This window comes from Lepisosteus oculatus, chromosome 11 (genome assembly GCF_040954835.1).
Source record: "Lepisosteus oculatus isolate fLepOcu1 chromosome 11, fLepOcu1.hap2, whole genome shotgun sequence".
Classification (NCBI taxonomy): domain Eukaryota; kingdom Metazoa; phylum Chordata; class Actinopteri; order Semionotiformes; family Lepisosteidae; genus Lepisosteus; species Lepisosteus oculatus.
This window is the reverse complement of record NC_090706.1, coordinates 39,790,834-39,808,803: the sequence shown is the minus strand read 5'-3', so window position 1 is coordinate 39,808,803 and position 17,970 is coordinate 39,790,834. Positions and strand designations below refer to the sequence as shown.

General features: G+C 49.3%; 1 protein-coding gene across 8 annotated transcripts in view; it reads left to right on the top strand.

Annotated features, from left to right (window-relative positions):
• The first annotated feature begins 6,020 nt into the window (after positions 1–6,020).
• Positions 6,021–17,970, top strand: part of nsd1b (nuclear receptor binding SET domain protein 1b) — a 31,421-nt gene continuing 19,471 nt past the window's right edge. For 4 of the 8 annotated variants that reach the window (XR_011190919.1, XM_069195297.1, XM_069195298.1 and 1 more), the window contains exons 1-3: positions 9,688–10,171; positions 11,001–11,806; positions 17,599–17,740. Coding sequence is in view for 7 of the 8 variants with exons in the window: in XM_069195297.1 (XP_069051398.1) it covers positions 11,018–11,806; positions 17,599–17,740 (931 nt within the window). In the remaining variant the exon portion in view is untranslated. The other 4 variants (XM_069195294.1, XM_069195295.1, XM_069195293.1 and 1 more) reach the window with 4 other exon arrangements.

Here is a 17,970-nt window from a genome sequence, read left to right as displayed (position 1 = left end):
GCATCGCTTGGTGCCTAAATTATCCCTCTTGGGAATGAATAAAGTACTTAGATTTGAATTTAATCAAAATCATAGTTTTCCTGGTTGTTCTCCTGTGGATACCTACATCAGCTCACACTGAGTGTCCATCTTTATCCAAACAAAACCTTCTGTTTGTCAACCCGGCCTCAGTCCACACGTACTTGGAGTTTTAACAAAAGTCTTCTCAAAAGTGTATGTCACATCTTAAGCTCTAGGTTTTATTCATTATTGACAACACACCAACATTGACATTGATTTGTAGGGATATTACTGTAGCTACAGAAATAACAGCAGCTTAGCAAGCTCTGTAAGTGTATACACAGAAGCAGCAGCAGTGAAACACACAGTAATGTCTAGATACAGCACCACATATCACAGAGTCATGCAAACCAACTACAGTAAAGAAGCCCTCACAAATGAATAACAGTAAAAGGTTGAAAAAAGCTTTCATAAAGCTGGTATGTTTTATTTTCCCCTATAATTTATAGCTCAAGAGCTACAATTAAAAGAACCGCTGTGATTACTTCACCATTTTTTTTCAAAAACCGCTGCAGCTGGCACGCTTGTATGCATATTAATAATAATGTAGAGTTAATGCACTTATAAAGAGCATATTTTGCAGTAAATTCCTCGGCAGCAAAAACCAGTTTCCACAAACGCACCGCAGAATATTAACGTTCCTGTACATGATGTATCCTGTGTTCGTTCCCAAAGTAATGTGACTGCTCTCGCCTTTCTGCTTCTTGGCTTCAGTTCCCCTGACTTGATTCAATCAAAACTTTGATTTGGAATTGCATAATGTGGAAAAACTTATGGAAATCTCACATGGCCCCAAAAAATCCGATTGTTCCAAAGTCGAAGCGCACGGCTTGGGCGCCGGTGCATTGCTCCTGCCTTACGGTACAGTCATGCCCAGCTCAGACCAGTGAGCACGGTGATAACACAGGAGCAGGCAAGGGTTAATTCCACACTGGAAAGAAAAGAGGCAGCGTTTCTTCAGGATCACACCTACAGAAGGCCTCTTGCGTCTCGGCTCTTCCCAGCTGGGATGAACCCTTACCGGTTCCTCTGCAGCCTCCTCATGCCGACACAGCTCCCTAGATGTAGATCACACTGCCAAGAGGGGTTCCCAATCCTCACTGCAGGAGAACTGCGGTTCAATAATAACAGTAATAACAATAATTCCTTAGACTTCTATAGCTCTTTTCTGGACACTCCACTCAAAGTGCTTTACAGGTCATGGGGATCCCCTCCACCATCAGTGTGCAGCCCCACCTGGATGACGTGTCAGCAGCCAGAATGCACCAGTCCGCTCCCCACCCGCCAGCTCTCAGTGGGGAGGAGAGCAGAATGAGGAAGCCAGTTCAGAGATGGGGATTACTGGGAGGCCATGCTTGCTACAGCTAATGAGAAATTTGGTTTGGACACTGGAGTTACACCCCTACACTTTTTGAGAAGTGCCCTGGAATTTTTAATGACCACAGAGACTCAGGACCTCGGTTTTACATCTCAACTGAAAGACGGCACCTTTTTACAGGAGAGTGTCCCCGTCACTACACTGGGGCATTAGGATCCACACAGACAGCCTAGTGCCCCCTCTAATACTTCCTCCAGCAGCAACCTTAGCTTTCCCAGGAGTTGTTCAAGTAGGTAGCTGCACCAGCAGGTGGTGGCCGCAAAGGAACAGGTAAAGACTTATTTCATGCTGGTCTGTACCCTACACACGATGTCAGGAGAACAACGAAAGGCACTTAAGAAGGTTCATACCTTTATGTATGATCCTCCAGTCTGAATGACATCCGAGCTCTTACAGACTTAATTGAAATCAGTGTTGCCTTAAATGATCACCTCTGACACTACTTTCAAGTATTGAGCTACCGAGGAGCTAGTGCGGCCTACGCAGTCTTTAGGGTTGGCTCAACTGTGATGAGGAGCGAATTGTCAGGGATGTAGAAAACGCTGGCACGTCATGGACTGAGGGCATGCTGCCACCCGGCGGTTCCTGTTGGTACTACAGGATCGATGTCCCGCTCAGCTTGTTTGAATTGGAACAGAAATTAGCCGAAGAATGAAGTGGAGGACTGATTCGAAAGTAACTATGAATTTATTTTCCACCACGAAGCGAGAAATTCTGTTACAGTCACATATATCACATATACACAGTTCTTCAATAGACAACGTTTCGTGGTTTCAGTGGGAATGCTAGCACCGCATTTCGTTTGTGACGTTTTCCAACAGATAATAATCAATTCACTTATATAACGCTTTTCTGGACAGCCTTTCGAAGCACTTTACAGGTAATGGGGACCACCTCCACCTCCAATGCGCAGCCCCACCTGTCTACGCATGCTGACTCAGCTACCTACATAGAAATAATAATAACAATACCAATAATAATAATAATAATAATAATAATAATAATAATAATAATAATAATAATGCTTTTCTGCACACTCCACTCAAAGTGCTTTACGGGTAATGGGGATCCCCTCCACCACCACCACTGTGCAGCCCCGCCTGGATGATCACTTGGATGCCACCCAGTAAAGGAGAGGGGGAAATTTGGCCAGGACACCGGGATAACAGCCTTACTCTTTTCAAGATTTTTAACGACCATGGAAAGTCAGGACATAGCTGGTATTATGTCTCATCCACCGGACTGTGCCTCTTTTACAATACAGGGTCCCCGTCACTATACTGGGGCATGAGGACCCCCACAGACCGCAGGGTGAGCGCCCCCTACTGGCCCCACTAACACCTGTTCCAGCAGCAACCTTCGTTTTTCTGAGCTTAGTTTCGCTGAGCTGCCAGTGATGAACATGAAACAAAAACAATATCAATCAACAGATATGAAATAAGTCAAATACAGATTTTAGAAGCTTTTAGACAAAGGAAATATATTTATATCTGAGAATTTACATTCTTATGTTTAATTGAAATTCATATAGATAAGATAAGATTTTATTGTCCCCTGAGGGAATTTTTTTATGGACACACAGCACTCCTGTACAGTTTAAATAAAATGCAAAAAAAATAATAAGAAAAGAAAAACATTGCACATTATTGACAAAAATAATAACTAATAAGGAGAAGAAAAAAAACTACAGAAAGTACAGGAGCACAGCTGGTTTCTTCTTAGATGGCAAACAAAGATGGACTACGATACCGCAGTATATGGGTGGGAGTCCGTTCCTCCGCCTGGAGGGGGCGCTGTGTCTTCAGGTTTTCAAGGTCTCTGCCGGACAGCTCCACCTGAGGAGCCGGGAGACGCCGGTCAAGCCGGTACCCAACCAGGCCAGCTCATTTACACAGCTGGGATGAAACAATTCAGACCCACCAGCCGATACAACCCGACAGAGCTGGTTACCTGATTAGTTGTCTGGTAACAGTGCATGGAGCCTAGCAATAGGGACACATATATTTTAGCATATATGTGGGGAATCGTTTTACTTGATAAAATCGGGGAATTAAAGCTTAAACGAAATAAGCGCTTAAGTCAGAACTAGTAGTTACACACCTCTGGAGAGTGTGCTGGCCAGCAGGGGGTAGCACGTATTCGCTCTAAGCAGGGAAGCCCTTACACGTGGCTCAGGGGAAACACGTGGTGTCAGATCGTGACGTGTGTGAGGGGGGATCTCGAAGCACAGCTACAAAACAGTCTAAAAGGGAAGAGAGTTGCATTTTTTTAATCAAATCGTCCAAAATAATCAAATCGTCGATGTGTACCTAACCTCCACTGTGCAAACAAGCAACTGCACATTGTACCCCGGGTGCAATAATTGCAACTCACTTTGCTGCTGTTACTGGTGCCCAACATTTTAAAGGCAAATTGCCGGCAAATTACTGAGACCTATTGCAAATTGACAGCAGGGACTACATATTGTATACAGGACATTAACTGTGCCGATCGCCAAAGCTCAGTCAGAGCCGATGAACCCAGTGCCCCATATGGAGAAACTCATGTGACGTGCACTCTCCTTTCTTCGCCAGCAGGGAGAGCGCTTTGCACATTCAATTTCACCTCAAAATTGGCCTCTGCGTACACGTTACGTATAATAAATAATGAACTTTATTTATACAGCGCTTTTACAGGTGGCTTCTTAAAGTGCATAACAGAATGACAACAACGATAAATAAAAAGAATACACAAAATAAAACACAACTACAATACACAGAGGAGACCGTGGATGGTGGTACTAAGTATAGTAGGAGCAGAGAGGTGAAGAACAGAACCAGTTCAGTAAAGGCTCTTCTAGAGAAAAAGGTTTTGAGTCTGGAATTGAAGGAGTTTAGAGAAGGTGACTCTCTGATATCCTTGGGAAGAGAGCCATGCAGAGCCTTACAGGTGAGCATGAGGATTTTAACGTCCACATGGAATTTGACAGGAAGCCAGTGCAAGGACTCCAGGATAGGAGTAATGTGATCACTTGCACTAGACCTGGTCAGGATTCTGGCTGCCAAATTTTGGACACACTGCAGTTTGTTCAGAGTAGATTTAGAAACCCCAGCGAGTAGAGCATTACAGTAGTCAATTCAGGAGAACACAAATGTGTCAATCAGCTTTTCAGCCACAGTTAGTGATAGCATAGGGCGTAGTCTAGCAATATTTCTGAGGTGAAAAAAAGACGTTTTGACAATATGCTGCACATGTGAGTCGAATGTTAAGCCAGAGTCTAATATCACCGCAAAAGGCTTTTCAAATTAGACTGAAGCTCAAGTACAGAACCATCTACAGATAGGGTTACAGGACTGGCTTTACGAAGTTGATGGGGGGTGCCAATAAGCATGACCTCAGTCTTGTCACAGTTAAGATGGAGGAAATTTTGAGTCATCCAAGATTTTATGTCAGAGATGCAATTAGATAGAATAGAAACAGCTACATCAGTGTGAGGTTTGGTATGGATGTAGATTTGAGTATCATCAGCTAGACACGATAGCTGAGGCCATGTGATCTTAAAAGCTGACCAAGTGGAAACATATGTCCACAACCGCCACAGGTACCTGGAAATACACCAATACACCTACACCAATAGGCTAATATGGAGCAGGGGATATCGAAGTTCAGCAAATACTGATATTTTCAGAAATACTATAGTCTCTTTTTTATGGTCGTCGTTGGATTCTTTAGCTACTTCAACTAGAGATCTTATCCAAAGTGAAGGCCAAACTTCATGGGCACTCATGCATGTCTTTTAGGAAACGGAGATCTCAGCGAGGCATAGTCGAGGAATGCAACAGTGCTACTATGACCAGCTTCACTATAGCTTCTTGGTCGCCTTTTCGCCCGTGAAATATATTACCCTGCCACTCTGTTTAGCTCGACACGCCAAATCCCAGCTGCGCTTGAGAAACTGGTATTTTTATTCACCCAAATCGAAACAATTTCAAGGACTGCGATGCAGCGCACTAACCCTCGGAAGCGATGGGTTTAAATAGCTTCTAATGGAAACCACAACGTACGAAAACGGGGCTGCACTTCATAGCGAAACGGGCACAGAGCGGTGGCGTGTACAGCAGTCGCCTCCTGATCACCACGCCGTGCGGAACAGGAAAGTCATCTGAACCACATTGCCTCTTGAATGCTAATTGTGCGTTTTTGTCGGTGTGTAGCGATCTTGCATTACGGCTAGCGCAGTCTGCTCCGCCGTTCTCCTGCCTTGTCTGTCCAGAGCAACACCACCTCCACGCTTCAAACCGTCATTTGTACCGCTAGCGTCGTGTGGGTCCGCTTGCCTGTGGTCTTACCAATCAAAATGCCGTTTTAAAGAAATATCGGCTCGTATGCTAACCTGTACGCTCACGGGATATAATTTAGCTCCACACTACAGATCCACTGCGATCTGACCTTTGGCATATACTGTAGTAAGTGCCTCAGCGGGTCTATTTTATTTTTACTGTATGTATGTATACGGGCGGGGCTAAGAAATTCCACCTCTTTTGCTCCTGTTTGGGCCAATAGGAAGGGGAGGTTTGTTAATAATCCGGCTGGAAGTAGGCAGGCCGGTCGAGGAGAGGCGAGAGTCGGCCCAGTTCCTGAATGACGAGCACTGTGAAAAAGCTGCGCTCTCTCCCGCGAGCAGAAGAGAAGAGATTGCCAAGTCTTGTAAGTAAACGAGTGCGCTCACTTACTCATGCACAGAGCAGACATGTTGATGTACGGTGGCTTTTTTTTTTTACCACGTGAGGCTGCACACAGAAAAGACGAGACTGTCTGTCACAGTGTCAGTTTTCTGTTTCCACCTGAGTGGGGTGGACACTTGATAGCAAAGCCAGGTGTGTTCCAGGCGAGAGGGGAGCCTCGAATATTCTCCTGTGGGCGAGACAGCGGTAGAGATGACAGGCACCAGGTGCAAAAACAAAAAGGACAGGGAAGGCATCACTCAGACGGGCCAAAGCCTGCTGTCACAGAGCGCTGCTGATTGCAGGTGCAGACCCCTGCAGCTCACTGTGATAGCACACATCCCAAGCAGAGGCAGCGGACAGCCCATGTACACAGCCGATGTTGGGTAAGATCACCATAGCAGCCGGAAGACTTGAGCACATAGCAACTGAGAACCCACTTCCCACCAAAGGCAGTGTTGCTGTCCACAGTGTGGCTGGTGAAAGAGCCTGAGAAGTGTTTTCTTTTCCAGAGGCTTTAGAGATCCAGTCCGATTGCCTTTACAGTGGGCACGTGGGCCCAGGGTGGTGGAGACTGGACGAGGGCTGACCTGCTGGCCGCTGGCCTGACCCAGTGCCCACTCTCCCGCCAGCGGCCGCCCAGGGGGGTTGGGGGGGATTCTGTCCGGCGCTGGCAGGGCTCTCCTCCCCCAGTCCAGAGGGGCTGTGTCACACGCAGACCTCCAGACAAGAGGTTGCCTTTCCAGCCGATCCTCCGTGTCCTGTCTGCATCACTGGGGCAGCAGCGCGGGGGGGGGGCGTTGTCTGGGTGGTCGCCTGTGTCTTTCCTAAGCGCACAGCTCCGCGGACCGGAGGGGCGCTCCAACACCAGGAAGCACGTGCTGTTCCGGTCCTAGACCCGCTTGTGGACAGAATCCCAGGCAGACCCCTGGAATCCTGCTCCTGGCCCAGGTCTAGGCTGGTGGGGGGGGACGTGCTGAAGAGATTCGGCCTCTTTTTCCACCCAGACCCTGTGGCGTGATCTCCTGGGCCAGCCTGGATAGACGTGCCAAGGCTTGGATGCGCCTGTGATCACAAACGCAGAGAGCCTCAGCCCACTCCAGAGACTCTGCTGCTAACCAGTTACTTGCAGTGTGTCATATGTCTGGGGCAGCACATGAGACTGATGTTTCTCCACATCAGGTTTAAGGATTGTAACCCAATTAAAACCCTTTATTTTGTATTCTTAACCCTCTGATCTTTCTAATGGGATACTGCTGCTTTCAAAATGCAGTTGTGGAACAATATCTAATTTAATCCAAAAATTAGTTTTTAAAAAAGGATTAACTTGCAACTTGTTATCCAGTGTCCGCAGGCGTTATGAATTTAATAGTGACGTACTGAAAGATAACCATGCTGAAATTGTCGCATTAAAACAGACCAAATAACCGGAGCAGGGCTGGAACAGGAGTGACAGTGAATGCGTTTCTGGTTTTAAACATAACTAACGTTTGTGTTATGACGTCATAAAACTTCGATAATAGGGTTTGGACCTAAAGAACATCATTTGCAAACGCCAGTGCCATTATTATGGTTTAAATGTGGCATGCCTTACGTTGAGGGAGAATAAAGGGCACTTCCTATCGTTTTAATCGGCGATTGTTAACATCCCTGCAATGAGGGGAATGCGCCTCTTGCTGTGTAAACGCCATCACTACCTGAACGGTACCAGCAGCGGAAGTGTGATTTGTGTGGCACTGTGAGTATTGTCAAGGAAAAGGCTGTTGTCTTTTGTCAAGGTGCTTTCGTCTTCAGTCTCGCTATTGTCCTTCTGTTTCCAACATGTCTGACCTCGGCGCTGATTGGACAACTATTGCGGAGCTGCAACTCCTGAAATTGGGAACGTATGCATTAATATAACCCATGCGTCTGTTAAAAACAACACGCACACCGTATATGATACGTACGTATAAGACACGGAACGTAAGAAACTATTGCTCTTGCGATGTACTTGTATGCACTACCACGCTTATTCTGTGCGGTGGGTGTTGCTAACCGAGCCCCGCTTCTGTAAAAGGCTTGAATGCGGGCGACAGTGATTTATGCTTCCTGCTTGTGAAAAAATGCACGGTCCAGATACATAAGAAAAAGATTATTAATTTTTTTTTTTTAAATTCAGGTCCGTGTCGGGGCGCCGTGTGAGCGTGCGCGCAGGCCTGTCAGCGGCTGCTCTCGCGCTGCGCAGCCCACGGGCGGGACGGCGGCACGGGGCGCCTGAGCACCGCCGCGTGCCCGTGGGCAGCAAAATGTCTGGTTTCACGGTCGGCACGGCCGCGAGAGCTGGTCCACCCCCCCCCCGTCCCAATAAAGGCAGCGTTTAAAACGCGTCTCTCCTCCGGCTTAGGGCACGTCGTGGTGCGTTTCAATTCGTAACAGGGGCAGATGCGCGTCTCGCCGCCTCTAGGTGGCTGCGTGTTTTGAGGAAAGACACGGGAGGCGTTTAATGACACGGCTGTAAATGGGTGCGTGTTTTAAACCCTTTCACTCCTTCTGGGTTTATCTCACGGGACAGTCGCGTCCACGTTGCACTGGTCGTTTTGGGCAAGAACCAAAATGCCTTTACCCCCTCTGTCATCTCTGTGCGGGGCGTCCTGTGCGTTTCCGCCCCCCCCCGCCCCGAGCGCTCAGACGTGACGTGCGCGCAGGACCCGAGCGAACAGTGCTCGTATATCTCAAAAATAAGAATAAAGAGGCCATGTGCTAGGGAGAAATACAGTAAACCCGAAAAAAGTCAGCAAGCGCGCCCCCCGCTTGTCCCTGCTATGAACGGGAACCAAGATGATCTGCGTTGCCTCTTCATATGAGTGATCTATTTTCCCCCCCAGCACACGTTTGTAAGAATAAAATTATCCGAATACGTGTCGTCATTTTCTGTCGGATGGAGAGGGCTTCAGCGCAGGAAAGACCGCGCTTGCAAGGGGAATCGTTCGGCTCCTTTCCCACCCCCCACCTCTGCCGTGCAGCCTTGCGCGACAGTGACCCACCGCAACGCTCTTAATAATCTGTACTTTTATCGACATGCTTTTAACACTTTATGGCCTGCCCGGCTCGTGTGAAACTTCCAGCAGGCAAGAGACTCCATTTTGAAAGGCTCTCACTGAGGGGAAGGACTGACTAAAGCCACTGACGGGCATGCCGAGCTCGCCAAAAAAAACCCGACGAGAGCCATCCGGTTTCCTGGTACATTTCCGAACTTATCGAGCTGGGGGGGTTGGTGGTGGTGGTGTTGGCGCGGGGGGGGGGGGGGTCTTTTAAAATATTCTTATCATTACTTGTAACCTAAGATGGAGGAAGTGACGCCCTTGTAGGGAAAAAGAGGGACAAATGGCGCGCTATGACTAGTAAAGTACTCCGAGGAGGGGGGGGGGAGGTAGTACCTGGGGGGGGCACGTTTTGTGCCTGTTTTTAAGGAAACGACCGTCAAGAGGCATTCGTGGGGGGTGCACGGGACGTGGCGTGTTTGCTCAGTCCGTCTCTCCCGACGCGTCTTGGAGCGAAATGGTGATTTCTCGCTCTTTTCTGGAGTGGTAGTGCACTGTAGTCAGCTCAGTATCCTGGTGTAGAGGCTGGGGGGATGGGTGGCCGTGCCGATTGGTTGCTCAGAGATCGAGACAGACACAGCCGGGGCTTGTATTAATATAACCAGGGGCAGGTCGGCTGCAAGAAACAATCATCATTTATTAAAAACGAAATAGCAACACGCTAGGCAGACCAGGTAGCACGAACTTCTCGGCACTTAAATGCAGCGCCAGAAATGTAAGGATTTGATTTTTGGTCCATCAGAGGAGAAGAGAGAGAGAGAGAGCAGTTATTTATTTTCCTGAAGGGGCCGCCGGTGAAGTGGTAAAGTGAAAATTATGAGAACAGGCTACGGGCCTAGCTCTGGCGCTGGGATTTTGAAGATCCGCTTTCACAAATTGGAAAAAAGTCACGTTATAGGTCCAAATTTGAAGGGGTTTCAACTGGTTTTGTTGTGTCCGAGATCTGAATGGTAAGATTTCAGTGGATTTTTTGAGCTCCGGCGATTTTCGATGTTTTAAACCTATCGGGATTTTCCGTGTGTGTGTGTATCTGTCGGTGCGTATGTCTGCATGTTATGTGTGAACTAGTGTTGATGGCAGGGACGGAGTCTCTGGCCTCGGACATCGTGATGCCGAATGTAGCACTGACATATTTTGCAGAGGTGTCATTTTTTTTTTTACCCGAACATTTTTTTTTTTCTAAAGATGCTTCACGGAAAGCCGTCAACTTTGTAGCGAGGGGACAGTGCGTCAGAACCACGAACCTACAGACGCTATGCTGTTAAATGACGTGACCAGCAGGCGAGGCGTAACGTGCTTTTCTTCAAAGGCCGTTGTCAGAGAAAATTATTTTTAAGAGAATTGCTGCGAATTGCACTCCTGTTAAATCGCCCAGATGGACACGAACCCGCCAGGAAGACTTATCTATGCGAAGTGAATAGTTACAGTGGGGTTTTTTTTTTTGAAAGGACCGGGGAGAATACATCTGCAGCCACATTGTTGCGAAGTTCAAATGTTTCAAAAACTGAAATTGTGTTTTTTTCCGCTTTGCCCCCAACAACCTCCACACCCCACCACTTTTTTAAGTTTTTCACTGAGCTGTCGCAAGGAGTTAAAAATTAGGAACTGTGTAACCCCTTGTTTTTTTTTTTTTTAAAAAAATCAAGAATTAAATGTTTTTTTTTCCTCTTTAAAATTCAGCACATCTTCCCCCGGACGGTTGTGTGCGCTGTTCGCAGCCGGGGAGGTTTCCCTGCGCGCCCGTGCTGACCGTCACGTGTGTGTGTCCGTGTGTTGCAGGGTGCAGTCATGACACTATGAATCAGTCATGTGAGCTGGCAGGCAGGAATGCATTGGAGTGTCGTCCCAGCGCACCGGAGCTCCCGATTCCCGATGGCACCCACGCTCCCCGCGGAGGGGCGCAGGGGGCGGAGGCCGCAGTAGAGGGGCCGCGTGCCATGCAGCTGTCTGCGGGCCCGGCCGGCAAACCCAGCGGCGAGCCCGCGTCCGACCGGAAGGACCCGCCCCCCCGGTACAGCCCGCTCCGCCGCCTCCAGCACCTCGCCTCCATGGTGAACCGGGCCGAGCTGGGCTTCAAGGGGCGCGGCCCCCCCCCGGCCCCCCGGAGCCCCCCGGGGACGGGCGGCGAGGAGTCTGGGGCCTACTCCTCCGGCCTCGGCCTGGGGCCGGCGCGCCCCGCCCCCAACGGATACCTGCACTTCGAGTCCACTTTGTTTGACAAGGCGATCCTGGACGCTGGGGAGGAGGAGGAGGAGGAGGAGGAAGAGGAGGAGGAGGAGGAGGAGGAGGAGGTCGTCAAGGGCGACGGGGAGCGGGACCTGGTGGGCCGCCGCGTGCTCGGGGACGCCCCCGGAGAGGTCCGTGAGGCCGCGGTCAAGAGCCCGCCCGGGTGCTACCCGGCGCCCGGCGACCCGGCCGAGGCCGCGATGGACGATTCGGACAGCGGGGACGAGGACTGGGACAGCGACCTGGAGCCGCCCCAGGCTCCGTCCCGGAAGGAGGGGGCGCCGGAGCCGAAGGGCGAGCCTGCGCACGGGATGGCCGCCCCCCAGGAAGCGCGGCCCGCGGTCCTGCGTGTGAACGCTGTAAGCCGCCCGTTCGGAGCCCTGTCCGCTGGGGCTCGGCACTACACGCTCCCAAACGTTCCCTTCCGCGCGCGTGGCTGAAACCTTTCCTCTCCCCGCTCGGCCTCGGATCTCCTCGGGCATCCCGGGTCCTTTTCCCGGTGGCAAGCTTAGATTCGGCAGGCGGAGCGCGTTCCGCGCGTCGTCTCGGAGTTTCCCGGTGGTGTTGGCGCCCGGCCGAGGGCCGCGTGTCCGCCGTGGTCTCGCGGCGTAGGGCCGCGTGCTCGTAGCGTGCCCGAGAAATCGAGGTGCTCCTCGAGCGGCGAGGTGGGAGTGCGGACAGCAGGGAGCTGGCACGCTGTTACTGAGGCATCGCACGGCTCTCCCCCGGACAGCGGGGTCCGCGCTGAGCTGAGGGCTGAACCCCCCTCTCGGGCCTGCATCCCCCTAAAAAAGGAACCGCAGTTGAATGACCAAGTGAAAGGGGAGCCGCAGCTCCGTTTTCGCAGAACCCGTTATTAAATCTCGGTGACCAAGTAAATTCGTTGGCGGTCTAGACGGGGGTTTTTTTTTCCTACGGATTTCGAGTTCAGCTCACAGTCGTGAACTTGGTGAAAGTGCGTTATGGTCTCCGCGTTGTCGCAAGCCCCCTGGTCTCGCCGCGGGCGAGGGCGAGAGTTCACGAGAACTGTGACGCGCAGCGGCCCGTCCTGCTCGCTAGTCTCCGTGGTGACTAATGCAGTGCGGTGTAGGAGCGGATAAGGACAGGTTGTGCAGCAGACACTTTGCCGCGGAAATGTTCCGATGTGATGTGCGTGCAGAGCTAACAAGTAGGTAGTGTTCGTCGGCAAAATCGTTTCGAAGTCGAGAGCAGTGTTTCTCTTGGATTAAAAGAGATGTACTCGCGAGCCTGCTTGTTTACGTTGTAAGAGGGCCACTTCACCTTGCTGGACGTTTTGTGGCCTCGTTCTGAATCGAAGCATGCGGCGCTGCACAGACCTGGGAATTTAGTGTGTTTTGTGATGGGGAATTGGACGTTTTACTAGTTCCTGTACGTTTTGCTTTTACTGTGGTCTGAAATGCACTCATCAATGCCGATTCTTTCTGACCCCAAAATATAAAAAGAGCGCTGCAGTTCCCCTTTAAGGGAGGTCCAGGGTGCTTCAGGTCGCTGCTGGGGTGCCAGGACTAGGGGTGTGAAAGGGCTGGTGACAGAGCTGAAATTCAGAACCGCTACCTCTGGACTCAAGGTTGCGAAAAGCATCATTTCACACGTGCTGCTTTTCTGCTGTGTTGGGATTTGGACAATCCAGCTGTTGCAAGGATCATATTTACTTTGCTGGATTAACTTTGAAGAAAAAATAACTTTTGTCACTTTTTAGAATATTAAAGTTAGAAAGTGCACACTTTTATGCAAGCCAGATTTGTGTTTCCATCTTGTGTCTTTCATGTGGCTGATTGTTTTATGTGTTTTGCTGTGTTTTTTTTTCCTTCCTTGAACCCGCGACCTAACTGGCTTTCTAACATCATCCTCAGTAGCCGCCGCTGGCCTTGCAAGCACTGCAAATGAAGACGCACTGTGGAAACATTCCAGCACTGATGTTAAATCTCAGGTCTAGATATCGAGGTGAAAAATTACATAAAACAATTTTAAAAGCGTTTCTACAGCTAGATATTTTTGGCATTTTTTTCCTGCATGTGGTGCCGAGGCAGGTCTCAGTGGTGGTAAAGAGTAGCCAAAAAAACATTATTTCTGAGCTTACAACAGGGCAAATGCTCAAATGCTGTGTTACTGCGTTCTGTTAAGTAAGGCTTTGTTAATTAAAATACCCCAAGTTTAATTAACTGCAGCACAGCTGTTTTTAAAATAGACCTGTTCTGACGGTAGCCACTGCTTTTCAAACCATACTGTGCTCACGGTGACCCGAGAGCTGTGAAAATCTTCTCAAGAGCTGGAGTACCCCCTTAGCATCCTTAAGAGACAGGGGTCTGGTCCCATATCAGTGGTAGAAACATAGTATTGGACTGTAGAAGTTCATAGTACATGTCACTTTCCTTCTCCTCTATCGCTGGGAGTAGACTATCACAACGATTACTGCATTAAAACCCTTTTATTGCCTTTTGCTTGACAGAAGCCCTTACCTTCAATCCTTACCTTATGGAGCAACGAAGTGTCATATTTTGAATTTTTGTGAATGGTTACAAGCTAGATGAGCCGTTCACCCCATCTATAATTTGGGGTGCAGTCGCCAGTCGATCCCAGGACCTCACCCAGAGGTTTCTGGAAAGAGCCGGGGTATGGGCTTCAGTGGCATGGCTGGACAGCTTCGTTTCTCGTGCTCTGGTTCTGAGGAGGTCCAGTCTGCTGTGGCCTTGTGGGATTCTGAGTGTTTGAATCCAGACCCTTTAGTGTCTTATCTGTTCAAGGCCGAAAAGCTGCAGTTTTGAAACGGGAAAAAAAACAGTGTGAAGTTTTGGGGAAACTGCTTTCCTGGTTGAACCACCAGCCCTCTTCTTGTTACTGGGCTTGCTTTGTCGTGCTGCAGCGTTGAGAAAGATGTGTTCAGAGCCCACAGAGCAGGGAGGGCAAAAAAGGGGCGCAGAAAGTTTCTAGAATCATTTCGGATATTTTGATGCCAGAATGAAAGCTCACGTTTTAACCCCGGCATAAAGTTGAAATGGTAAAGCTGTCAAAGCTACACTGTGTGTGTGATACTGTGGACAGTCGTTCTGTCCTGCCATTGGCCAGCAGGACTGGCCACGCCCCCCCCCCCCGAGTGCTTGACTCTGATTGGCTCACCTGCACTGCCGCCTTGTCGAAACCTCCCATCCCAGAGGCAGGTAGTGTCTCTGCCTGGGGCACTAAATCTGAATTTCAGCTTTGCTTTTTTCATTTGATCAGAGCAACAAAAATGACTGCAAAGGGCGACAAGTCATTTTAACAAGCAAGGGGATTCATATTTACCGGAATGCAAAATAGAGAGTCCTAGAATAGACTTCTGTTGTTACCGTTTATCCGGTTAATTCCAATTTAACCAATTAAAAAACAATAAAGGTAAATTGAACCATGTTTAATATTATCACAGAGAGTTAAGATGTTTGTAAATGTTGGATTTTTCATCTGTTGCAATAAAGTGTAGGTTTTGGGCTTGAGCTGTGTCACGTGACTGAGGAGCAACACACTAGCCATGTTTTCGAGTCCCTGTGAAGGTCTTGGCTTGGTTTGCACGTGTGCGTTCATTGTCTCGAGAGGCGCTCCTATGATTGCGGACTTGTGTCTTCTGTGTTTGTTTTGAGTTATGCAAATTCTAACAAATGGGGAGGCCAATATTCGAATTAGCCATGTGGATAGACCACTTGGATTCTGGTGCAGTGTACGTGAACAGAGAACCGCTTCACAGAGATCTTCCGGGTTTGATTTAAATGGTAACTAAAGCCATTAACTGTTGAATTCTTCCATTTTTTTCTCGGGAGATTTATTGTTGCTCAAACCAGCTTTGAGGGTTTCTTGGTGGTAGAGTCAAGCCTGTGCGATAGCGGTGATCACTCAAATGGAGATGTTCCTTCTAACTAGTTGGCTGAAAGAGTGGAGTCTTCTTGATGTGCCCAGGCGCCATTAAGATATTTCAGATTTGTCTTGAGAAGTGAGCCCTGCAGACTTCAGACGCGTTGAAGGGAGATTTTAGCATACGATTTTACATTCCTCTTACTGAAGAAAGAAAAAACGGGGATGTCCAGCAACATCGTTCTGCTAGGGAAGCATGTTGAAATGACCAAATTAACTTGGCTCCAGCCATCCTGTGTGCCACAGTGTGACTTTCATCACGGCGCCTCGGTCACGGCTCCGCACGGACAGGGTTATTGTCTTTTATAGAAAGCTGGTTTTAATGCAGCACAACAGTAAACCAGATTTGCTTTCTTATTAATCGACATACACATAATTGACTTCGGCTTGTTGGCTTGGGTCCAGCAGTCGATGATAAGCTGGGGTTTTCTGCGTTTTCGTGTCTCTTGTATCGTGCCTGTTGATAGCCAGCCCCGGGTGTGCACAGTCTCCGGTGAATTGTACACGCTGTTGCAAGGAGCACGCAAGAAGGCCAGGCTATTGGCAATACAGCCTTTGAAAGTTTTGCTTCATTATAAATAAATGTGCTTTATAGTAGCAACGTGATGCGTCATAATAAGAGCGGAATATTTTAAAATGTTTTGTGTCTTCTAATATGGCTATGTTAAACATTTTTTGACATACTCCTTTAAACTATTCTGATTCTGGTCTTTAGACCAGTATGGCCAGTTTTAAAGTCCTGTTGCACTGAATTCACAGTCAAGCCGTTCCCCTCTGTGATGTGTTGTGTTGTTCTCCAGGAAGCTGCTCTCTTACTGAGCTGCGATGTGTGGCGGGGCTCAGCGCGCCGAGCGCGTGACTGACGCGTGACGTCACCGTCTCGAACCCCAGACAGTGCCGCGTGGTCCTGCGGCAGGGGACCCGGTCTTGTCTCGTCGTGCGGTGGACTGCGCCGATGACGCACAGCCACTGTTCCAGTCTGTGGGCTGTAGATTTCTCCAGGGTTACCAGCCGCAGTGTTAACCCTTCGTGAAACATGCAGCGGATACTTCCCTGTGCGGAGTTGTCGGTACAGAATGAGAGTGGCGCTTCAGTTCAGCTCTGCATGGCAGTGTACCACCGCCGCTGGGACCAGCTCTTCCCCCATTACTGTTCTCAAAACTCACGGGGTCTGCATATGTAGAGATCCTTCAGAACGAAAGCTCTTCCCGAAGGGGCGGGAGGATGAAGAAGCACACGGACGCGTTGCCCGGTTTCCGTTGTCGGGGTTTTGAACGGCGAGCCGCTGGCCGCGCCCCCCCCCCCCGAGGGCCGTGTTTATCGTGTGGTTTTGGCTCGTCCCTCAGACGCTGCACAGCGGCCGCGCGGCGGAGCTCAGGACTGAAGTCCCTGGTGTCCAGCGCTCGTTAGCGGTAACAGGTCTGATCGCCTTGGAAATAAAGACACCCCGGTCTGCCCCCTCAGTCTCCGATGAGGTGGAACAACCAGTGAAGGGACTCCAGTCGATGTAGAAGCTGGATGAGTTTCTGAACCAGAACAAATATGGACCATTTTAGTAAGCCTGAAAAAACTGTATTTTACTGTAAAACAAGTCAATTATTTTCTGTACAGCCGAGCCACACATTTTGTGCAATAGTTAAGGGCTGTAACTAACTTGTAATGTGTGCTAAATGGCTGTTTTGTATTAAATAGATGTATTTTAGTACAGGGATTTCAGATATTGTGCTGTATTTCACTGAATGCCACACTGGTGCTGGAGTGCTTTGGAGTAATGGCTTATGTTTGTGCATCTGTGGAGTAAATGGCAGAGCATCTTTTTCTTTTTTTACACTGTACCCGTGTAGTAAGTTCCGTTAAATGTCGGTGCTAAAAGTTTTTGTGCGTCAGAATACTTCTTTTTTTAACGTCGGAGGGTTTCATTTAGCTCTTTCAGAAATGTTAGCAAGATTACAAACGAGGAGGCTGTCTGGTGCAGCTCGCTTGCTTTGGTACCGAGTAGCTAATTGATCTGAGGATGACATCCGGCCCGATTGCCCGAGAAGTCAGGGTGTAGGCTTCAGTAGAATGAGTGGATAGCTTGCTCCACACTCCCACGACTCTTTGTGTAAGTACGTGCCTGCTGTTCTCTGCCGGCCCACGTCCTGTGCTCCCGCGGCCCCTGGTCTCTCGCCAGTCGCGCGAGGCGGTGCGCCTCGTGTACGTGTGTGGCGTCTCTGTGCTGACCCCCTCTCCTCTCGGTGCCCTGCAGCCCTGCAGTCCCAAGAAGCGTCCCAGCCCGGCGGTGAAGTACGCGGTGGGGGACCTGGTGTGGGCCAAGTTCAACCGCCGGCCCTGGTGGCCCTGCCGCGTCTGCTGCGACCCCCTCCTGCACACCTTCTTCAGGATGAAAGGTAGGGCCTCCGGGCCCCGCACACGCTTAATGCTCTGGGTTAACTGGTAACAGTAATCGGTCGGTTCTGTGGTGATTGATAAGTCCCGGGAGCCCATTGCCTCCAGGTTCCTCATTCAAGCAAAATGGCTCTGGCCCAGTTATCCCAATCATGAGATTTCTTTTTATCTGTCGAAGCACTTGCTAATGGTACGTTTGTGTAGTCTTCAGTTTATTTTTCCTTATTGCTGA